At 51.9% G+C, this 22,425-nt stretch overlaps 7 protein-coding genes across 7 annotated transcripts; 5 read left to right on the forward strand and 2 right to left on the reverse strand.

Annotated features, from left to right (window-relative positions):
• Positions 1-420: 420 nt before the first annotated feature.
• HETIRDRAFT_105882 (uncharacterized protein) lies at positions 421-5,098 on the forward strand (the record flags this gene model as incomplete). The annotated part of the gene is made up of 9 exons (XM_009553017.1): positions 421-747; positions 1,293-1,627; positions 1,697-2,472; positions 2,533-2,790; positions 2,847-3,108; positions 3,170-3,656; positions 3,712-4,071; positions 4,132-4,399; positions 4,458-5,098. 9 exons carry the CDS (start codon positions 421-423, stop codon positions 5,096-5,098), a joined length of 3,714 nt encoding a protein of 1,237 aa, XP_009551312.1.
• Positions 5,099-5,273: 175 nt separating this feature from the next.
• On the reverse strand, positions 5,274-9,009 carry HETIRDRAFT_460772 (uncharacterized protein; the record flags this gene model as incomplete). Its single annotated transcript, XM_009553018.1, has 11 exons — positions 5,274-6,038; positions 6,094-6,122; positions 6,195-7,120; positions 7,172-7,300; positions 7,364-7,578; positions 7,638-7,741; positions 7,796-8,348; positions 8,406-8,482; positions 8,541-8,698; positions 8,757-8,887; positions 8,952-9,009. 11 exons carry the CDS (start codon positions 9,007-9,009, stop codon positions 5,467-5,469), a joined length of 2,952 nt encoding a protein of 983 aa, XP_009551313.1. The 3' UTR covers positions 5,274-5,466.
• Positions 9,010-9,571: 562 nt separating this feature from the next.
• On the forward strand, positions 9,572-11,780 carry cyp15 (cytochrome P450 monooxygenase 15; the record flags this gene model as incomplete). Its single annotated transcript, XM_009552881.1, has 12 exons — positions 9,572-9,767; positions 9,830-9,959; positions 10,017-10,205; positions 10,264-10,412; positions 10,468-10,583; positions 10,640-10,757; positions 10,821-10,834; positions 10,887-11,076; positions 11,127-11,183; positions 11,262-11,436; positions 11,484-11,630; positions 11,696-11,780. The coding sequence occupies 12 exons, from the start codon at positions 9,572-9,574 to the stop codon at positions 11,778-11,780; spliced, it is 1,566 nt and encodes a 521-aa protein (XP_009551176.1).
• A 1,230-nt stretch (positions 11,781-13,010) lies between these two features.
• cyp40 (cytochrome P450 monooxygenase 40) lies at positions 13,011-15,238 on the forward strand (the record flags this gene model as incomplete). The annotated part of the gene is made up of 12 exons (XM_009553019.1): positions 13,011-13,206; positions 13,276-13,405; positions 13,459-13,647; positions 13,707-13,855; positions 13,911-14,026; positions 14,091-14,212; positions 14,297-14,303; positions 14,335-14,524; positions 14,576-14,632; positions 14,704-14,893; positions 14,942-15,088; positions 15,154-15,238. The coding sequence occupies 12 exons, from the start codon at positions 13,011-13,013 to the stop codon at positions 15,236-15,238; spliced, it is 1,578 nt and encodes a 525-aa protein (XP_009551314.1).
• Positions 15,239-15,403: 165 nt separating this feature from the next.
• On the forward strand, positions 15,404-17,811 carry cyp39 (cytochrome P450 monooxygenase 39; the record flags this gene model as incomplete). The annotated part of the gene is made up of 13 exons (XM_009553020.1): positions 15,404-15,554; positions 15,682-15,789; positions 15,848-15,977; positions 16,033-16,221; positions 16,274-16,422; positions 16,484-16,599; positions 16,664-16,798; positions 16,913-17,102; positions 17,161-17,217; positions 17,266-17,290; positions 17,348-17,473; positions 17,531-17,677; positions 17,733-17,811. 13 exons carry the CDS (start codon positions 15,404-15,406, stop codon positions 17,809-17,811), a joined length of 1,602 nt encoding a protein of 533 aa, XP_009551315.1.
• A 178-nt stretch (positions 17,812-17,989) lies between these two features.
• On the reverse strand, positions 17,990-19,162 carry HETIRDRAFT_105887 (uncharacterized protein; the record flags this gene model as incomplete). The annotated part of the gene is made up of 2 exons (XM_009553021.1): positions 17,990-18,033; positions 18,100-19,162. 2 exons carry the CDS (start codon positions 19,160-19,162, stop codon positions 17,990-17,992), a joined length of 1,107 nt encoding a protein of 368 aa, XP_009551316.1.
• Positions 19,163-19,889: 727 nt separating this feature from the next.
• HETIRDRAFT_156700 (molecular chaperone, DnaJ superfamily) lies at positions 19,890-21,697 on the forward strand. Its single transcript, XM_009553022.1, has 6 exons — positions 19,890-20,254; positions 20,314-20,699; positions 20,752-20,894; positions 20,944-21,102; positions 21,153-21,297; positions 21,360-21,697. Exons 1-6 carry the CDS (start codon positions 19,894-19,896, stop codon positions 21,582-21,584), a joined length of 1,419 nt encoding a protein of 472 aa, XP_009551317.1. The 5' UTR covers positions 19,890-19,893; the 3' UTR covers positions 21,585-21,697.
• Positions 21,698-22,425: the final 728 nt, after the last annotated feature.

Genomic DNA, 22,425 nt, shown 5'->3' on the forward strand with positions numbered 1-22,425 from the left:
GACAAACGACCACTGGAACAGTCTCTCCTGTGCAACGCATTGCAAAGCGATCGAAAATGAAAAGATGAACAGGAAGAACATGGTGTGACCTGCAAGAGCGGACATCTTGACTACCAGGTGGTGTTGAGGGGGAGGGGACCCAATCCAACCTGATCCGGCCCTGAGGGGGGAGCTGAATATATAGGGAGGCGAAGGCGGAGGACGTGGCAAAGCGGTCCCTGGAGAACGCCCGGGGACGCCCCACGCTGCCTGCGATATGCTAAATCCGGGGCTAGAGAGGCGACGCGGTATGATGACTGTGCCGACGCTTCCAGCTGGGCTATTTGGGTCAGGGAGTCCCCAATCCTAGCGAGGTGGCCCCGCGCCGCGTCGAACGTGGTCGGCAACGCGATCGGTCCGCAGAGGGCGTGGGCGCTCTCGATGGAGACGCACGGGGGCACGGGGGGACGCCTTGCGACGCGGTCCGGCGTCCAAGAAGTCGAAACGCGGAAGGCGCCCTCGTCCGAGGATGGCGGCGGAGAAGCACCCGTGTGGGGCCCGTCCCAAACAGAGCATCCATGGAATACGCGCAGAGGCGCGCAGGGCGCCTGCCTCGGCGATGCATTGAATCCAGTGACGCGTCCGACAATCGTGGACGCAGGTGGGGGAAAATATCAGGACACCGGGGAGGACATCACCGTTCAATGCCAGCAGAACCGTCCGTGGTCTGTCTCCTATGACTCCGACGGCGACCTATTATTGGACAAGGTAAATTGCATCGGAGAATTGCATCCGCGTCCATGAAGCAGTGGGGTTAGCTCAGAATGCTTCAAGGGCCAAGGCGAGGGAATGAACACGCGGTGCCAGAAGTCGCGATCGTCGCAATCTTATCAGATACCGTGGCTGCGTGAGTGGGGTCCCGGCCGGCTGATCAGCCTGTCAGGCGTTCGAGCAGCTTCAATGAGTAGCCTTTCAGAGCGAACAATAAAAATACCAAAAAGCGCTCAGATGGCTGGGCATAAGTAGGATATTCCAGAGCGCGCACTTCTTGAAGGTGTGAGGCAGAGACACGGGAGAAAAAACAATACTTTCGTCTCTGGTTGCCGGGTGGCTGAGCGCGATAATTGGAGCTCCGAGGGGCCGATGCAGACCTAGTGCCGTCCAGACATTCTGCTCGCCGTTGTTAACAGCGAACTCGGCCCATCTTTTCCACTCAAACCATCACCTCTTTCGTCGTGCTGTCCCCCTGCTTTCTAGTTCTCAACGATCTGTCTCTGTACTTTCTCATTTGACTCGGTGGTCCATCGCCCCAGTCGACGTTACAACATCTACCAAACCCCCACCCCGCAAACAATCCGATGTCAACCGCAAGCCGAACACCTTCCCTCACACCCTCCCGTTCTCCATCCCCAGAGCCGCCGACCCAACCCGACCACTTCTATGGCTCTGAGGGCGTGCCCCTCCCGCCGTCGCCGGACTCTCAAGGCAAGACATGGCTAGACCCTGCCGACGACCTTTTGGCCACGCGAGGAATCCCCGTGTTCAAGCCCTCGATGGAGGAGTTTGCAGACTTCGAGGGATACATGACGAAGATCGAGTGCTGGGGCATGCGGAGCGGTATCGTAAAGGTCATACCTCCGAAGGAATGGTCAGTTCTACAGTGACTCTCGCGCGTTGGCGCCCAGGCCGGGACGTTCATGTATATATATCGACTCAGGAAAGACGCGCTGCCCCCGGTGAACGAACAGCTCGCGGCCGTAAAACTCAAGAATCCGATTGAGCAACACATGATCGGGCGCGGGGGGCTCTTTCACCAGCAGAACATCGAGAAGCGCCGTACGATGAGTGTGCGCGAGTGGGTTGAGCTGTGCAACAAGGAGGATTGGCGGGCACCCGGGGTCGATGACGTCGGGCTGCACCATGCCCCTCGAAATAATCCGACTTCGAGGCCGAGGAGGGGCAAGAAGAAAGCCGACGCCACCCCCGGTCCGGACGCCGCCGACTTTGTGCAGGTGAAGGCGGAGGCCGTCAACGACGAGGAGAATAATATGCCATCCATATCCCCCATCACACCCCCTCATAGCGCAGTTGCGCTCGTAGTCTCTTCGTCAGCTGCTATCGTTGAAGACGATGCTCAACTAAAACCCGCTGATGCTGACTCCAACACCGCCAACGCACACTCTCAAATGATACAAGATCTGAAAGAGGAAGAAGAAGAGAAGACAGACGATGAGGGCGGGTCAGAGAAGGCATCAGCACGCAAAGCCAAGGGTCGGCGCCAGGCACCGACTCGCGAGGTCAAGGAAGCTCAGCTGAGGGAGCGCGAGGCTAAAGACGCAGCTTTCCTCGAGGACTTTGATCCCCATTCAGAATGGCTGCCTCCGAATACTACGCCATTCGATTACACACCTGAGTTTTGCCAAAAGCTTGAGCGCCAATACTGGCGGAATTGTGGACTGAACAAACCTGCGTGGTACGGCGCTGACATGGCTGGTATGTGCTTCCGTCGCCTTGTGTGTGACTGTTGTTGAAACAAACGAATATGTGCTTCAGGATCCCTCTTCACGGACGAGACCAAAGCATGGAACGTTGCGCACCTTCCGTCTCTTCTGTCGAGGATCTTGCCCAGCTCCAATGGCCTGCCAGGCGTGAACACGCCGTACCTGTATTTTGGGATGTGGCGGGCGACATTCGCGTGGCACGTCGAGGACATGGACCTCTTCAGCATCAACTACATTCACTTCGGTGCTGGCAAGTTCTGGTATGCCGTTCCGCAAGGGAGAGCCGTCGCTCTGGAGGAAACGATGAAGGGTACGCAGACGTAGCCAGCTCCAAACTTCGCCGCTTGTATCTGATTTCCTTTTTAGGCCATTTCCCTGACGGTCCAATCCGCTGCCCACAGTTCCTCCGACACAAGTCGTATCTGGTCTCGCCTAGACAGCTCGCAGAGTCGTCGTGTCGGCCCAACACCCTCGTGCAACACGCCGGGGAATTCGTGATCACGTACCCGAGGGGCTACCATGCTGGCTTCAACTTGGGACTCAACTGCGCCGAAAGCGTCAACTTTGCGCTGGACAGCTGGCTGGACCTCGGCAGGAAGGCGAAAGCATGCGAGTGTGTCAGCGATAGGTTCGGACTCTTATTCCTTCGTCTCTCGCAGCGATCCATGTTGACGCCCACATCTCTCCAGCGTTCGCATCGACGTCGACGAACTGCTGCGGGAGCGGGAGGCCGAGCGCCTCGCTGCAGCGAAAAAGCCTGCGAAACCGAGGTCCTCCCGCAAGCGCAAATCCGAAGAGCACAAATCAGGGCCCAAACCCAAAAGGGCAAAGACGAAACCGAGCTCGTCGGGTTCGACGTCCGTTGCCGGTCCCTCGACCCACAAGGTGACCCTGAAGCTCCTCGGGCCGAAGCCGAAGGAGCCTGAGACGTTCCCGTGCTGCCTGTGCGTCTCGACGAACGAAGACGGGCTGCTCCTCGTGCATGATCCTCCGACCATCCACCATGCTGCGCATGCCGATACAAAGGTGTGGCGGGCTCACGAGCACTGCGCGGACGTCGTTCCGGAGACGTGGGTGGATGAAGTAGAAGTGGGCGCCGTGCGTGAAGATGGGGCGAGGGCGAAGCAAAAGTGTGTGTTTGGCGTGGATGCTATCGTGAGGGACCGGTGGAGCCTGGTTTGTCCTATCTTCTGTTCTGTTCTGCTGTGCCAGGGCTGACGATGATGGTCAGAAATGCTCCGCGTGCACCAAGAATCGGCCCAAGTTGCACGGGGCCCCGATCCAGTGCACAAAGGGGAAGTGTCCGAAGGCATTTCATGTGTCCTGCGCTCGAGAGGGCGGCGGGGGCGTTGCGTACGAAGTCCTTCGGTCGGTGGAAAAGGAAGTCATTCTCGTGGACCCTGTGACCAGCACTGCTCCCTCGACATCCGTGGATCATACGAACGAAGGCTCCATGAACGTCGATGCTACAGTTGCTGCGCCGCAGGCTGTGGCTACCGAGAGCATGGTCACGGATGCTTCCGATGCCGTGAAGGTCATCAAGGTCATCAAGAAAGTCGAGGTCTCTTGTCTGTGTCACCAGCACAATCCGGTATGTTGTACGAGTAAAGCCAACTGACTGTTCATATGGATTGACCTTGATATTTGGTAGGCCGTCGCAGAAGCAAAGAAGGCCAACAAGCAAGATAAGATCCGCACCCAACTGCTCGCTCTGGAGCCCCTGGCGAGGATCAAAGTGCGCATCAGCGCTGGTGTGTTCGAGGTGTCTCTCGTGCGCGTCATCGAAGAAACCAAGTCCGTCGAGGTGGTGTGGGATAGGGGCGGCAAGAGGGAGTTTAAGTGGGGGAGCGTCGTGTTCGGGAACACCGAAGGCCAGATCGTTGGTCAAAAGCCTACCGAGCCTGCGCCCGACCCGGAACGTAAGTGCTCGTTTCGAAGTGAGCCCGGGGGCGTGATTGAAAGCGAGCATCTTTGCAGACACTGAGCCTCGCGCGATCGCAGCCCCGGCAGTCACCTATCCATCCTTGAACATGTCCATGGCGGCTTCAAGCAGTAACACGCCGGCGGCTGCGCTCCCAGGATATCCCGCTGCCTCTGCACGAACGCAGTATATCCCGTATCAGCCACAGGGTTCCGCTGCGGCATCGTACAGCTATTACGCCAACCATTGGGGACACTCGTATTCGCATTATCAACAGCGCCCAGCTGCGTCGCAGTACACTCCAGGAGCGTATGGGGCATCGGCCGCGATGTACGGCCATCCGACGTACCCACAGTCGCAGTATCTCAGGTATTCTGCATACACGAACAACGCATACGCATCTTACACGTATCCCACCGCCGCCGCCTCTGTCCCTGGCGCTGTCCCTGGCGTCGTGCCTACCCCAGTCTCGACTAGAATTACATGGCAGCAGCCCTATACAGGTCCCAGAGAGCCATTGGCTTCGACCAGCCAGCAAGGTAGCAGGTCGTCAAGTCATGTCCCAGGGCAGGCGCCGTCGTCCGAGCCGACTGCCGCATCAACGGTATCTCCCGTGGCATCGGCGCCTTTGACCACGCCTACGGAGGCGGGACCGGCCGATGTCCAGGTTGTCGCAGTAGAGGGCGCTACATCGTAGATGGCCATAGAGGTGGTCGATATGTTCCTTCTGGGCGTGCATTCGATTCCTCGAGCCCCGCTTTGCAGATACTTGTTTTTGTTTTCAGGCTTTTCGGTCGGGTTTTCTTCCGATTCTTTATTCATACTCCGTACTGCTGTGTTGATTATACTGTATTCTAAGGAGTGTTATCAGTCGTTATAATCATACCCTGAATTGCATCGACGCCGACGACGTATTCAGAGCGGAGAATAGAACAAGATCAACCAGTGTGCGCAAGAAAAGAGAGGAGTGGAAGGCAGGAGCATAGACTGATCATCCTGTCTAGATAGAATCCGTTGAACGATTCGAGAGGCGTATGGAAAATCCAGTTGACTTTGGGGTTCAACTCAACCAAACCTACTCCTTTTCTTGAATCCTGCAAATCTAACATCGTCCGAATCTTCGTCCATGATAGGCGCCTTTCTCTTCTGTGCCCCGGTCCGTCTACTGGACCTCGGGGCTGTCAATTGTGACTCGGTCCCAGTGCGCATAGTCGAGGTCATCCCGTCCAAATCGTCCATCGCCTCATCGTCGCTGGGCCCTAACAGCCCCTCGTCGATATCAATGTGCTCTTCCTCCCCAATATCGTCGAGCTTTTGACTCGCGTCCTGGCCGTATTCGTCTTCGGAGTCCAGGAACAACGGCTGCGACGCCCCGCGGGATCTCGTGGATCGTGTCGAGCGCTTCGCGGAAGATTGGGATTTTGTCTTGGAGATGGGCTTCTTGCCGGCAGCTTTTCGCTGTGTGGGCTTCGCGTCGCTTTCATCTGAATCGCTGATCACGATAGTGCGGGTCTTCGCCTTGTTCGACGACTGCGTCCGGGGCTGCGTTTTTGGACCCGGCGCCTTCTCGCTCTCCGTTCCGAAGAAGCTCAGGCTCTGCGACTCGGGCTGAGAATGCGTTTGGGGTTTCCAGTATGCTGTGAGGGGGTTGTCAGCAAGTGAATCGTAAGATCCTCTAAATTAACTTCTCACAGGAACCAACGCCATAGTCGTTCTCTTCGCTGACAAGCAGGTCAACAGCTCGGGACCTCCCTCCTGGGGCTTTCTGTGAAAAGGGGGTTCAGCTTCAGCACGTGGAATCTAGAACACGCATCCTCGCCTTCTTGAATTTCTTGAAGTCAGACCGTCCCGCCCACTCCACGTTCCCACTTCTGACACGCGCATTTCGCCTGGACTCCCGATCGCGATCCACCTCCATCGTCAGAATGACCATAAAGTTGCCCCTCACGCTCTCGTTCCCAAAGTCCGCAAGCAACGCCCACTCCTGCTCTTTTTCGTCCTTCTCTAGCTCGGGCCTCGAGATCTTCAGGTTGTTGAATTCGCGATCGAAGGCATCTTCCATCTTCTTGCCCCGCTTTGTGGAGTTGACTGCTTTCAGAAAGTTCTCGTCGATATCCATCTTCGCTGCTTCCGTGGGCTTCTTTTGGTGAGAGGACGACGGCGGCTTTGTTGACTTCGTAGGGATGGCCTCGGCGTTCTTGGAGTTTGGCGCACTCGAGGGAGGTGTCTGAGAATTCGGCACGACAGCATTGACGTGTTCGAGTGCTCGGCGTTTCGAAGAACTGCCCGTCCTTGTACCCGTCTGCGTCTCTCCCTGACCTTGTGTCCCCTCCATCGCAATGTCGTCATCTTCCGCAGAGTCAACGGCCTTCCTCTTCTGGCCCCGGGACTGCGTCTGGGTCTCGCCCTCCATCGGCATCTGCGTCTGCGTTTGTGCGGCGCTCGACTCTCCCTCCTCAAGGACGATAGCCAGCGTCTCCGCAGCCCCGCTCATCGCGCCCGATCTCACCGCATGCATTTGCGTGTCGGCCTGTGTCTGACTCGAGGCCGTGCCGAGCTTGTCGGGGTCGCTCGCCTCGAACAGAGCCTTGTACTTGTCTAAACCCGGCCCCTTGACGATGTCCTCGAGGTCGTCGTCCAGACCAAGTAGATTAGCAACATTCTTGGGGCCGGTCGCTGCTCTCGATCGGAATCTACTAGGCCGGCCTTGGCTTATGGGCTATAGATACAGTGAGTTTGAATTAAACGCGCCAGTAGGCGAAGAACTCACAGCTGCAGTTGGCTGGGGGACAGCGTGCGGGGCCGTCTCGGGGATCGCTGCAGAACTGGTATCTAGCACAGAGATATCATCGTCAAAGCCGAGCAAGGCCATTGCCGTCTGGGTGGTTCTCTTGGTGAACTAAATACAGAGTAGATTGTCAAAAGGCGCGGCTATCTCGAATGATTGCGGATCTGCATATACCTTGCGCAGTGGACGTGACGATTCTGCAGGTGCAGAGTCTGATGGCTGCTCGAATTCCATAGCTAGGTCAGGCGTTGCCGACGGCGCGCGACGGGATGACGCTCGCGTCCTCTCCTGATTCGGTTGGGGGTTCATACCGTAGTCCGGTGGGATCGTAGGTTCGTCCGGATGTGTGTTTGGTACGAAGTCGGGAAGAGGTGAAGATTGCCGATCATCTAAAGTCCTGCATGTAAGCAGGTCGAAGCGCCTGCGACACCGAAGCGAGGATCCTCACCTTGGTTGCGATCGCCCACAGGAACAGTGCAATCGATGTAAAATTTGTCGACGTGCGCGACCGCTTGGATGATGTTATCTGGCAAGATGAATCGCAGGCCCGTACTGTTCGTGGGGCCATCAACGCGCATACCCGCGAGTGGAATGCCGTTTACTCACTCCTTGGCCTCGTCGACCAACTCTTGCCATTTCTCTTTGGATGACGCCTCCATGGCCTTACTGTCAGCAACAAGCACCACCCTCCCGTGATTCTGATTTGCCCACGCCTTCGCCTTTGAGAGCGTGTTGGTCCACTTGAGCAACCCAGCGTTCACATAGAATGCCTCACATCCGCCCTGTCCTCGCGTCACCAAGGTTTCGTAGTCACTCGGGATTTCTAGTCCCTTTTCGCCAACAAAGATGAACCGACACTCCCGAAACATGTTCAAGCGTTCTTCATTGGGCTCCCATGTTTTCAACGTTTTCAGGGTCGGAGGCAGCACAGCGGAGAATGCGGGTCGGTATTTTGTCTCTGACGGTAAAGCAAAGGTGAATTCGAGCGACTTTGGGTCATCCTTGGGCAACACGCCGAGTCGAACGATTTCTCGCAGCCAGTCAGGCTTCACGCATTGGGAAGCAGTAAGAAGAGAGATGGAGAGTGTTGGGGAGAGGTTGTAGTTAGGAGTGAGGTGATGAGTCACGTTCGGGTGGAGTATGCGGACGAGGTTGATACCTTGGTGGTGCAATGGTGGTCAATGAGGGGGAAAGCATTGTGCGCGTCAGCAAATACCTAGCGATGCACATCCGTCAATTGACACAGGATCTCTCCCTTTGGAGGCGGATTCGAAGCAGCATATTCTATGCCACCTGAAACTATCATGGACATGTAGGTATGAGTCAATATATATATGTGCAGTCAACACACCTCAGAGGAAGTCCGGTCACAATATCCACCACGTCTCCGTCTTGTAGGTCCTCCAATGCGCCCGGATTGAATACTAGGCGTTCACCCGCCCTCGAGATTGTCATGGCCTTGGACTTGCTGTTGAGCATCTGAAGTACAGGAATTTTGTCCGGGTCTCCCTAAATAGAGGGTAAGATGCGGCGCTTTCGAGTTCCATTCAGCGGCGCGAGAACGAACCACATCTTCGGCTGTGCAGCCTCCAACAATGATCTGACCATGGTCGCGGGAGACTTTCTTGTGGTTCACTACGAGATCACGGTCTTTGCGCCCGATGAGATACTTCTGTCCGCTCTTGAGCAGTTTGACCTCTTTTGCGGCCACGAAGAGTTATGGTGAACAACTGCCGGCTGTCGAAGAAGAGAGTGTGCTCACTTTCATGGATAGTTTCGGCTGTGATTTCGATGTCGAAGGGCCCTGATATAGTCCACATAGAAAGACTGAGCCGAGTGCGTGAAAGACGCTCGAACTTGGACGCGTCTCGGTGATCGACGAAGCGCGTCAGAGACGGCCCGGACAAGCCGCAGTGTCATCATTCCCTGCTCTCAAGCCTGCTCTGCCCGTGGCCACATACTGCACCCTCTGCATCTTATCATCATTCATCGGCTGCCTCTTTGAAGCTCCAACACTTTAACGCTCCGCATCCACCATACACTACTCAACTGGTATGCACGCATGCACGCGCTCTGCCGCCGTGTCATAGAACGATCAACCAGCTGATTAACCACCGCTTGCAGCTTGGCTAACCTACTTCTGTTTCTTCCAAAGAATTGCATGCACGGGCTCTATTTTTCCTCTCGTGCTCAGGATATCCTTATGATCAAGATATCCGTGGACTCTGAAGCGCCTCATACTCTGAAGCGCCTGGCTTTCCATAATGATATGTCAACGAAGCTGGTGCACGGCAGGGGAATTACCAAAGGGGGAGGCGTATATTCTATATAAACAGGAGCCTACAGCTTAATTCGATAGCGCTCTTCTTCCCACGGAGTGCGATGTCGGTGACTGTCTCGGACTGCGTTGCACTGCTTATATCCTGCGTTCTCTTCAAGACCTATCTTGACAAGCGACGAAACCCTTCAGGCCTACCCCTTCCTCCTGGTCCCACGCGCCTCCCCATTCTCGGTAATTTCTTGGATGTGCCAGTGCGAACATCCTGGGAAACATATGCTAGTTGGGCAAAGCGTTATGGTCAGCATCATGTCGACATCTCATACTCTGTCATGTCATTACTCAATCTCTGTGAAATCAAGGAGACATCATGTCTCTCGAAGTGTTCGGGGAAACTATCGTAGTCATCAACTCTATGGAAATTGCACGCAACCTCTTGGAAAAACGAGGCGCAATCTATTCTGACCGCCCCGCAATCACCGCATATGAAGTGTTTGTATCTCGTCCTGTACAAATCAATCTGATGTTCTTAGGATAAATTTGCATTAGCATGAAATATGATCACTTCATCACTGTTACAAGATATGGTCGATACTGGAAGAACTGTCGGAAGATCACAGATCACGTTCTCCGACAGAGTGCTGCAATGGCTTACAGATCGATGCAGACCCAGAAAGTCGCAGAATTCTTGGCAAAGCTAGTCTATACGCCTGATCAGGTTCTCTATCATATCAAACAGTCAGTACCTAACTTATACCATCAAAGCCCTCGTTCTCACCCATATGCAAACTTGCAGTCTCTCCGCGTCCGTTGTTATGTCTTTTACTTACGGGCTGGAAATTGCAGACTTTAACGACCGATATGTCGCTCTCGCAGAGACCACTAATATCAGAGGGACTGCCTCCATCTTACCCGGTGCCACACACCTCAACACGTTCCCATTCTGTATGCCATATTCGCTGCAGTACCCAAAATACTCACAAATTCTGACTTGGCCTAGTGAAACACCTACCAACATGGCTACCGGGAATGAGCTTCAAGAAAAAGGCTCTGATCGCTGCAGAGGAAGTTCAGGAAGCTATCAACGCTCCTTTTGATTTCGCCGTATCTGAATTTGTTCGTTCCTCTGTCTATCATCAAAGCGATCTCCATGAATGATACACGGACGCTAGCAAAAGGGGACCGCAGAATCATCCTTTGTTCTCCGAAGCCTGGAATTATCCTCTGAAACAGATGATACCGAGATCAGTGACGAGGTTATCAAGAATACCGCAACTGGTATCTATTTAGGTGAGTCGCAAAAATGACGATCTTATTGTTTTGAGATAGAGCTGATCCTTGTGATACATGAAGCCGGTGCTGACACGGTAAATTCTATCGGCAATGATTACTCTTTCTTGCTTTTGATATCTTTCATAGACAATTTCCATATTATCAACCTTCTTCCTGGTCCTCGCTCTGCATCCAGAAATTCAAACACGTGCTCAAGCGGAAATTGACACGGTCGTAGGACGAGAGCGACTCCCAGAATTTGAGGATAGACCTCGCATGCCCTACATCGACGCTATCTGCCGAGAGCTTTTGCGATGGAAGATGGTCACGCCTCTGGGTACGTGAGTGTTCTGTGGTGTCCGAACCTCACATTCGACTGTGTGACAGCTCTTCCGCATGCGACCACAGAGGACGATATATATGAGGGGTACTTCATCCCCAAAGGTATAGTTCCCGCCTGTTCCGTTCGATCATTTACTTCACATTTTGTAGGCTCGCAAGTCATTGTCAATAGTTGGTAAGTAACATATCGCATTCCCTGTTCATTTACCCTTGTTCGACATCATAGCAGGTCTATACTCCATGATCCGGCCGTCTATCCCGACCCAGACACCTTCCGACCTGAACGGTTCTTGGCGCCTGACGGTTCGCTTGTTGAGGATCCCAACCTTATATCTGCCTTTGGGTTTGGAAGAAGGTAGGTTGCTCCCTCTGATGACGTTACCCACTGACAAGTGTCCGTAGAATCTGTCCTGGTCGATTTTTTGCCGACGCCTCTATATGGACCGTCGTGTCCTCAGTCCTCTCTTCGTTCACCGTCAGAAAGGCAACGGACGCACGCGGAAACGAGATACCTGTCAAAGGGGAATATAGCGATGACAGGGTCCTATGGTCAGTCTAATAATATCGGTTTCTGTTGACAGAATGTCGGTTCTAAAAGTATGGTGTTTGGTCAGCCACCCCTATCCGTTCAAATGCTCCATTGCGCCTCGAGATAAGTGGGCTGAAGGGTTGATATCCCAGACTGCGTCTAAGGCCTGAGGGATGTGATGTGGCAGTGTGAGGTACTGCTGTGTGAACAGTTAGCTTTCTTGAAGAACGAGACGCAGAGTGTCTATTCGAGCATGGAGTTAGGGCTCGGTGATAGGAGCCTGTCATGCCCAGCCTTACTCAACTGACGTTGTCTAGATAAGTCGACTTACAGGTAGTATTATAGATACCATCTGCGAGTCCGATAAACTAGCCTATAGCAGAATATTGCTGCTTGCTGCTCGCATCAGGCGCATGTCTTCCATGACTCCATCGGTGTTATTAGGATGCAAGGAAGTTGCTTGAATGGGGACACGGGAATTATTTATAAGTAGGCAGTGTGAATGTAATGGTGAGTCTCATCTGCTCAATGCCCGTCACTATCTCAGAAAACATTGTCTTACTGGTCGTGGAAGACTTTCTCGTGGTTCGCTGCGATGTCATGGTCTTTGCGCCCGACGAGATACTTCTGTCACCTCTTGAGTACTTGAGTAGTTTGACCTCTCTTGAGGCCACGACCAGTTGTGGTGAACGACTGCCGACTGCCGAAGAAGAGATTTTGCTTACGTTCATAGCTGTATATTCCATGCCAGAGGGCCCTGTTATAATTCACATAACAAAAGATACCTGAGCCAACTACGTTCGATGGTATGAGAGACACTACGTTTTCGAGTAGGAGTTGCCAGAGACGCGTCTTGAAGTTGGTGGATCGGCGAAGCTGAAGTGACGGCCCGGTCAAGCCGCAGCGCACTTCGGTGCTGACCTGGAAATAAAAAACGGCCGTCTCTGGTTCGTTCCTGCCAGCGCCACCGTCCGTTCATAATTGAACTTCGTTTTGTTTAACCCAAACATCTCTGATGGCATGATCTTTCGGCAGGACAATAACCTCATGCAACACTCATGCAACTTGATTTGGGCTCTCCTTGAGCTACTTTGTCGGCAAGTACTACTGAGCTTTGTTCGAGCAGCTTTAAGTATTCTCCCAAAGTGCAAGCATGGGTTTAGATTTTTTCCCCTCGTGCTCAGGCTATCTCCTTGCTCAAACCATTTATGGACTTCGAACAGCTTCATTCTTCTCACTGCGCCTGTCATGCACTGATTATTCAGACGCACTTGACTATCTATGACGATACGTCAAGCTGGTGCGGGGCAGGGAAGTTACCAAAGTAGGACTACGGAGACCTGTGATTCTCTATATAATCTACAGCTTGATTTTGATTCAACAACGCTCTTCTGCCCATAATGTCGGTAACTGTCTCGGACTGCATTGTTCTACTCATTTCCTTCCTTCTCCTCAATGCCTATCTCAAAAAACGACGAAATCATTCCGGCCTACCTCTTCCTCCTGGTCCCGGGCGCCTTCCCATTCTCGGTAATTTTTTCGATGTGCCAGTGCGAGCATCCTGGGAAACGTACGCCAGTTGGGCAAAACAATATGGTCGGCTTCGCAGTGTTATTCTATCATTGGTCATATGGTTGCTGAATCGTCACTCCCTCCGAATTTTAGGAGATATCATGTCTATTGAAGTCTTTGGAGAGACCATAGTAATCATCAATTCGATTGAAATCGCACACAAGCTCTTGGAGAAACGAGGCGCAGTCTACTCTGACCGCCCTGCAATCCCAGCGTATGAACTGTACGTATCCTGCACTGGTTCATCCGATGTTCTTACGAGTGAGATGAACTTAGGATGAAGTATGATTTTAATCTCTCCATGGCAAGATACGGACGATACTGGAAGAGCGGACGAAAAATCACAGACCACAATCTCCGCCAGAGTGCTGCAATGGCTTATCGACCAATGCAGTCCCGCAAAGTCGCAGAATTCTTGAGAAAGCTTGCCCAAACTCCTGACCATGTTTTCGATCATATCAGACAGTCAGTCCCGATTCATATACCCGCAAAGTCCTTATTCTTACCCATATGCAAACTTGCAGTCTCACTGCGTCCGTTGTCATGTCATTTACTTACGGGCTGGAAATTGCAGACTCCAACGACCGATATGTAGCCCTCGCGGAGATTACTAATGTCAGAGCAAGTGGTACCGTCTTACCTGGTGCCACGCCCCTGAACACTTTTCCAATGCGTACGTTATATTCTATGCAGTGCATGCAACACCTAAACATCGAGTATCGATCTAGTGAAATACCTACCAACATGGTTACCAGGCATGGGCTTCAAGAAAGACGCTCTGATCGCCGCAGAGGATGTTCAAGAAGCTGTCAACGCTCCTTTTGGTTTTGTCAAATCTGAACTCGTTTGTCTTTCATATGTTATCACGTCATCAAAGCATATCCAGATGAATAATGCGTGGCCACTAGCAAAAGGGAACTGCAGTATCGTCGTTCGTTCTCCGTAGCCTGGAACTGTCCTCTGAATCAGATGAGACCGATATCAATGACGAGGTCATCAAGAATACAGCTAGTTCTATCTATTTAGGCGAGTAGCCACCATCCCCCTCTTATTTAGAAGATAGTTTTAATTCTTAGCGTAATGAAGCCGGCGCCGACACGGTAAATCCTCTCAGCGGTTCTGTATTTTTCTTTCTGTTGATGACCTTTGAAGACCGTCTCAATATTATCCACCTTCTTCATGGTCCTTGTACTGCATCCAGGCATCCAGGAACGTGCTCAAGAGGAGATCGATGCGATCGTAGGACGAGAGCGCCTCCCCAAATTTGAGGATAGACCTCACATGCCATACATCGACGCTATCTGTCGGGAGCTTGTGAGATGGAGAATGGTCACGCCATTAGGTATGCGATTTCTTTTGTGACGTTTGAACCTTACAATCGACCGTGCGCCAGCTGTACCACACGCGACTACAGAGGACGATGTATACGAGGGGTACTTCATTCCCAAAGGTGAGCCTTCCACCTTGTTCCATCTGACAATTCGCTTCACATTCTGTAGGCTCGCAAGTCATTGTCAATAGTTGGCCAGTCAAATATTGCTTATCTTGTTTTTTTACCCATGTTCAACGTCCAACGTTGTGACAGGTCCATACTCCATGATCCGGCTGTCTATCTCGACCCAGATGTCTTCCGACCCGAACGGTTTTTGGCACCTGACGGTTCCCTCGTCGAGGATCCCAACCTTACGTCCGCCTTTGGGTTTGGAAGAAGGTGGGTTACTCCATCTGATGACGTCGCCCATTGACAAGTGTTCTGCAGAATCTGTCCTGGTCGATTTTTTGCCGACGCCTCTATATGGACCGTCGTGTCCTCAGTCCTCTCTTCGTTCACCGTCAAAAGGGCAATAGACGCACGTGGAAACGAGATACCTGTCAAAGTTGAATTCAATGACGATAGGGTCCTCTGGTCAGTCTGACAACTCCGTTTTCTGTTGGCGGGAAGACGGTGCTAAAAGTGTGGTGCTTGGTCAGCCACCCCTATCCGTTCAAATGCTCCATTGCGCCTCGAGATAAGCGGGCCGAAGGGTTGATATTTCAGACTGCGTCTGAGGCCTGAGGGATGTGCTATATGAAGTTCTGCAGTGTGTACAGTTAACTTTCTTGAATATCGAGATGCAGAGTGTCTATCCGAGCATGGACTGGGGATAGGAACTTGTCAGGCTCATCCTACAGTTTACTTTCGCTAACCTGATGATGAGTCAACTTAGATCGAGGGGTAGGGATGTGGATACCATCCGACGAGTCCGATAAACTGGCCAATAGCGGAATATTGCTGTTTGCTGCTCGTATTAGGCGCATGTTTTCGATAACTCCATCGGCGTTACTGGGATGCAAGGAAGTTGCTATAATGAGGACACATGGATTACCTATAAGTAGGCAGTGTAAATGCGACGGTGACTCTCATCTGTATGATGCCCGTCACTACCTCGGACTACGTTGTCATACTAATTGGCTTTCTTCTCGTCAAATTCTACTTTGACAGACGACGAAACCCTTCAGGGCTGCCGCTTCCTCCCGGTCCCAGAGGTCTCCCTATTTTTGGCAATTTCTTAGATGTGCCGAGACGAGCGGCCTGGGAAACATATGCTGATTGGGCAAGGCGTTATGGTCATTTTCCGATGATGCTCTGCTCCTCGTTGCGTTATTGCTGAACTCCGTTCCTCAGGTGATATCATGTCCGTCCGTATAGTCGGACAGACTTTTGTGATCATCAATTCAGTTGAGATTGCACGCGAGCTTTTGGAACAACGAAGCTCAGTTTATTCTGATCGCCCGGTCATTCCATCACACGAACTGTCTGTATCTGATCCTAAGCCAATCTTTGTACCTAACATCCCCACGTAACATCAGGATGCAGTATGACCTTATTCTGTCTAACTCGGGTTTTGGGCAATGGTGGAAATCCTGTCGAAGAATCATCGATCGTAGCTTCCGCCAGAGAACTGCGATTACCTACCGATCCATACAAACTCGCAAGAGCGAGCAATTTCTGAGGAAGCTTGCCCATAAACCTAATGACGTTGTCAATCATATTACACAGTGAGTCATGGACTCTGGACAACTTCAAAGTATATTTCTGATGAATTCACAGTCTTAGTGCCTCTGCTGTGATGTCTATCATATATGGTTTGCAAATCGCCGACTATAATGACCACTACGTTGCACTCGCAGAAGATACAAACAAAAGGGGAAGTATCGCTGCCATACCTGGCGGCATGCTCATCAACGCCTTCCCAATCTGTATGTCACGTTTGACAGCTCTATAGATGTTGGATTTGCTGATGCCTGGGTATTGACACAGTAAATTCCCTACCAGCATGGTTTCCAGGCATGAGCTTCAAGAACGATGTTCTGACTGCCATACAGCAAATTCAGGAAGCCGCCAACGCTCCGTTTGATTTTGTGAAATATGAAATGGTAGGTGTCTTCATACTTTGATATATCACGAAAACCATCCTCAAACCATCTATATCATTTCTAGCAAAAGGGGACCGCAGAACCGTCGTTTGTTCTCCAAAGCTTGGATCCATCTGCAGAGTCGGATAATAATGAGATTGACGAGAAAGTGATCAAATTTTCTGCGCTTTCTCTCTATTTAGGTGAGCAGCGAAGCGGAGTATTCTCATTGGCTTCCGAGACCATTCTAATCTCTGTTACAACGAAGCTGGTGCTGACACGGTACATTCTGTCGGTGATTGATCACTCATCATCTTCTAACTGCCTCCCAAAGACTGTCTCAATATTATCAACGTTCTTCATGGTCCTCGTACTTTATCCAAGTGTACAGGAGCGTGCTCAAGCGGAGGTTGACGCGATCGTGGGACGAAAGCGTCTCCCCGAATTCGACGATAGACCTCACATGCCCTATATCGATGCTATCTGTCGGGAACTTTTGAGATGGAGGATGGTAACACCTATGGGTGTGTCTTTTTTATTTGCCTTCGTCTTGCCCGAAGCTCACATTCAATCGTGCTAAAGCTGTTCCGCATGCGACCACAGAGGACGATACATATGGGGGTTACTTCATTCCCAAAGGTCAGCCTTTCGCCATAGTCCATCTGAAAATTGTTTCACATTTTGTAGGCTCGCAAGTCATTGTTAATAGTTGGTAAGCCACATATCGGGTCTCTCTCACTTGATTCGCCCAAGCTCAACATCATGGCAGGTCCATTCTCCATAATCCGGCTGTCTATCCCGACCCAGACGTCTTCCGACCCGAACGATTTTTGGCGCCTGACGGTTCAGTTGTTGAGGATCCCAACCTCATATCCGCCTTTGGGTTCGGTCGGAGGTCAGCCCATCTCCTCTGATGAATTCATGCAGCCTTAACTTTGGATTCTCTCGTTAGAATCTGTCCTGGTCGCTTTTTTGCTGATGCTACCATATGGAAGGTAGTCTCAGCCGTTATTTCTACGTTCACCGTCAAAAAGGCGACAGATACGGATGGGAATGAAGTGCCTGTCAAAGTAGAATTCACCGACGATAGACTTCTCTGGTGAGTAGAGTTCGGCGTCCCCTATGGTACCCTAGATAATGACTCTTCGCTTCAGCCACCCCCTTCCATTCCAATGTTCCATCTCACCTAGAGATAAGCAGGCCGAGGCATTGATCGCGCAAATCGAGCCTTGACATATCTACGGGCTTGATGAGGGAATGAAGATCTTCATGTCGGATGTCCCGCGACAATGAATCTTATTTGATTTCCGTGATCGAATACAGTTGAATCGTTCCTCGTATTTGCATATAAGAAAATCACAATACAGGGCAAATGTCCCATAGCAGCCGACTCTACGTGTATATCAATCGCTCACAGCTTCTTGAAGAACCTTAGTCGCGACAAAGATGCCGGCGCTGTTGATCCACATGCGATTGGTTTTCAGTGAAAAAGATATCGAAGGGACACACCAAAAACCTCACCGGCATTCTCCTGCTCACCAGGTGATGCGAGAGAGAGATTTCTTCTTCCTGAAGCTCTCGCAGAGAATTTGCCAAAGATAGATCCAGGCTTGATGGCTGCGGAAGGCTGGACGGCGTGAGGCTGTTCCGAGCGCATATGCGAGTTTCGATTCCTAGAGCTGTATTTGCCGTGAGACATCATGGACGTCGTGGCATCGTAAGTGTTGGAGATGCTCTGCAAATGCATAGGAGGGGGCTGAGAGAATCCGTGCGCTGGTATGCTCTTTGGGCGTGCAGACGATGAGCGGGAGGGCCCTTCGCGTTGGTAACGACTGGCTGTGGAAACTGAGCGCTTTCGTTCCTCGGTGACATGATTTGGTGCTGTGCTGTTTTGTTCCTGAAAAGAACTCTTAGGGGTAGGGTCATCCGAAGTGTCGACCGCAGTAACCGGCTTGGCTGTATGACTATATTTTCTGGCCCTGTCTGGCGTACAAGGGAATGGAACATGCCGTTTCGCTCCAGGTGGAAAGGACATATAGTCCACCATAGCAGAACAAGACCAGGCTGTCAAGCGTTGCTGCTGGACTTCGACAATGCGCATATCTGTGACATGGTTGACACGCCGGATGACCGTAGAGCGAGTGACTGCTTCATGCGAGGGCAGCCCATCCTGTACATCTTTCAGGTGTTTCTTGAGGTCCCGTTCAAGATGTGCAAGACAGGATTCAGCATCGAGCTCTCTAAACTCCGCAGATTTTGGAAGCGAGCAGTCGACGAGGTCACAAGAATACGATGAGGACAGGCCAGAACTCAAAGACAGGCTCTCAGAAGAGGCGTGAACAAAGAAAGTCGCAGTCGAGATGGGGAACAAAATTTCGACCAGGACAGAGTTCGAGACAGGCAGGACACTCATCGGCGGAGCTGTTGTGTTCCCTAAGAAGACCGGTTGAGAGTACGAGCGAGAGTATTGAGACAAAGAGCTGAAATGAGACGAGTACATCGAGTGTATCGGTGTCGTGCTTGCAGAAACCGAAATGCTGTACGGGAGAGCAGTCCCTCCGGCCGCGAGCCGCGGTGCAGACATAAGTTCAGCAGCGTCAGACGAAATCTGAGGTGTTCGAATCCTCGCGGTGCGAAAGGATCTGATTGAACGCATGCTAGAGGATGACTTGATGTGAACGAGCCGATGTGTATGACTGGAAGAGGAGGATACGATCGTACAACCCTCTCTTGGAAACTGAGGCAACTTTCGAGAGACGTCACGGGCCCTTGCGAGAGAGCGCTTGGTGAAGCGACTGTTTCCAGCATCGTGAAAGTTTTGTGAGGCCTTTGAACGGAGCCCAGAGAACCTAGTTCGAGCGTCTGGAAACATGAGTGGGACAGCAGGGCGCGGGGTGATGCCTAGAACTCTTGATCTTGGAGGTCTATGCTCTACACCTCCATCAGAGAAGATCCGCTGTGTAGCTAGTGTTATATTTGATCTAGGGAGGGGACGGCCAGAAGATTGAACGAGAGGCTTTGGCCGAGTAGCGTTTATCCGCACTGGTGGAGTGTCCATCGGATTTTGATGGACGATAGTTCGAGTAGACGTATGAACATATTCAAAATGACTTATGGGGGTGTTTGAACGAGCGAACGATATAGACATGTGTGTAGAGAGAGTGAGAGATAAATGAACAGAAAAAGTGAAGCCAGTCAAGTTGAACAAATGGGGGCACGAGGGGATACTTTCGGAGATTGCCGAGGGCACTCCGCTCTTCAGGCGGGCTGCGGCTCTGATAGTATTCCTTCTGTATTGTGCTTTGGCTTTCGACGATGGCCTCGTCATATTCTACCATACAGTCGCGCCCTTGGCAACCATGCGTCTCAACAAGCTGCTCCAAATGCCGATATCAACTCGAATTTCCTGTTCCCAGTCCAACCCCGCGCCCAGCCACCATCCTGAACGTGCGATGTTGCAACTGCAAGGAAGAATTCACGCACACATTCTATCCAACACAAGTCTTAGGCGGAACTACTGGAAGGATCTCAGATACCCCAGGGTCATCATCGTCGCAAGGTCAGCGGAAGAACGGCAGAAAGATTGGCACGCAGGAGCGGCCTCTTGAAACAGGCTACTATGACATCTTGGGTGTTGCGGTTGATGCCACACCTGATGATATTAAGAAGTCATATCGTGAGTGACAACAAGTTCGTACCCGTCCCGACTTTAAAACTGTCAATTGTGGCATATAGGACGGTTGGCGATCAAGCATCACCCAGACAAAAATCGCGACGACCCGCACGCCGAAGAACGGTTTAAAGAGATCGCTATTGCCTACCAGACATTGTCAGATCCCGAGCTGCGTCGAAAATACAACGAGTTTGGGTCTAAAGAGAGCGCCCCTGAAGGGGGCTATGTTGACCCGGAAGAGGTCTTTGGGGCGATTTTTGGCGGAGAGCGATTTGTGCCCATTATTGGCCACATCAGCCTCGGGAAAGATATGAAGACCGCCCTCCAGGAGGCAGATGAAGCAGGACCCGAGGGTGCTGTTGTACAGCGTGATGCTAAGGGACGGGAAATCTTGAGTCCAGAGGAGAAGGCGAAGAAGGATGAGAAAGCGAAACAGGTCTCAGCGGAGGTGAGTGCGACCGGGTCAATCTGTGCGAATGATGGTCGAACCGACACTTCAGAAAGCGGCTGCAAGGGAAGAGCGGGTACAAGAGCTCGTGCGGAATCTGGAGCGCAAGCTGGGCATTTTCACGGAGTCGGCGACGGGTCCGAATGACAAGGATGTCGGGGAGAGTTGGAGGACGATATGTTCTCTTGAGGCGGAGTAAGTCCTCAGTATCCCGTGGGCGGATCATATACTCACGTCTGAACAGAGATTTGAAGAACGAATCTTATGGTGCAGACCTATTGCATACAATCGGTTTCGTCTACGTGTCGAAAGCGAAGCACTTCCTCGCGACAAATCAGACTTTCCTTGGGGTTGGTGGATGGTTACACAACGTACAAGGGAAATACCACGTTTTCAGCGAGACGTGAGTCTGGTGTCTCCTTCCATATTTCTCAATGTGAAGAACCCGTACAGCGTATCGACATTACGTGCGGCCCTTGAGCTCAAAGCCGTTTTCGATCAAATTCAGGCCGCAGAGACAGCCGGCAATCTGAGCCCGGAAGAGAAGAAACGACTGGAGGACCAGGCTGCAGAGAAGGGCATTCAAGCGCTTTTCAAAGTAAGGACTTCTCTTGCTTGACGAGGAGACATTGATGTATTGATGTCAATGTTTGTTTTCAGGGTACGAAACTCGAAGTCGAGTCAGTCTTGCGCGAGACGTGCGACCGTGTTCTTGGCGATCCGTCTATTCCGCGCGAGAAAGCGCACCTACGTGCTGTCGCCCTCCAGATGCTCGGTCAAGCATACACGTCTGTGCGCAAAGAGCAAGACGAGGCGAAGGAAGAGGCTGAGTACGTCCGCGTAGAGACGAAGAGCAGCCGAGAGCGCGCGTCTCGGCCCCAGTGACGGCGTCGCTGCCAGTCGAACGCCATTGTACATCATGCATCATGATTTATATTTTAGCATTCTGTTCTACACATGTTGTTGCGCTCAGTCAAGTATAGAATGAGCTTACTTTCATTTTGCGGAGTTGTTCGTTTGTATTGTCAGCTTATGGTACGCATTGTTACTGCCGAAGGCAGAACATAGCAGCGACTTGCAAATCGTCGGATGGCCCCGGCCGACGAAAATCATGCCCAGCAAGATGTATTGACGCTGGAATGAATATTTGCATGCTCTATGCTTCCGTTGCCAGGTCATGGGCTGCTGGTCCTCATATTTGACCAGAAGCTTAGGTCTATGGATCTTAGCCGCAGCGGATGGTATTGACGAGAGTACTTCAATTTGCAAATCGCTGAGATTTTGAGCGTTGGGTTTCGAACCCAGATCTAGATAGCGCTCGGCAAATACACTCATGCTTAGCACGCACTGGAGATGCACGCAGCTTACATCTCGATTGGGCAGCTACGCATGTCAAGACGAACATCACAGGTGAGCCAACTCGACTGGATTTAATTCTCGTTGGCATTGTGCGCAGTGCTACTTACAGTGCCAGCAGGTCGACATTGAGCACTTTGACGTGATGCCTGTTATGACAGACTCTCCGACACTTCATCTCCCCGTGGAACTCCGGATCTTTATTGAGTTTGGCTGAGGTACAGCTTCACACAGCCCTCATGACATGCTGATTTGGTTCTCTTCTGTGAATGACTCCAGGTAACCCATGCCGGCTCACAATTTCTGACGCGTCATCCGTCCGCAGTATGGCTGCGCGTCGTTGCGGGCCTTGCGGTAGGTCTAGCGAGCC

The sequence above is a fragment of the Heterobasidion irregulare genome (assembly GCF_000320585.1).
Source record: "Heterobasidion irregulare TC 32-1 unplaced genomic scaffold scaffold_11, whole genome shotgun sequence".
Taxonomy (NCBI): domain Eukaryota; kingdom Fungi; phylum Basidiomycota; class Agaricomycetes; order Russulales; family Bondarzewiaceae; genus Heterobasidion; species Heterobasidion irregulare.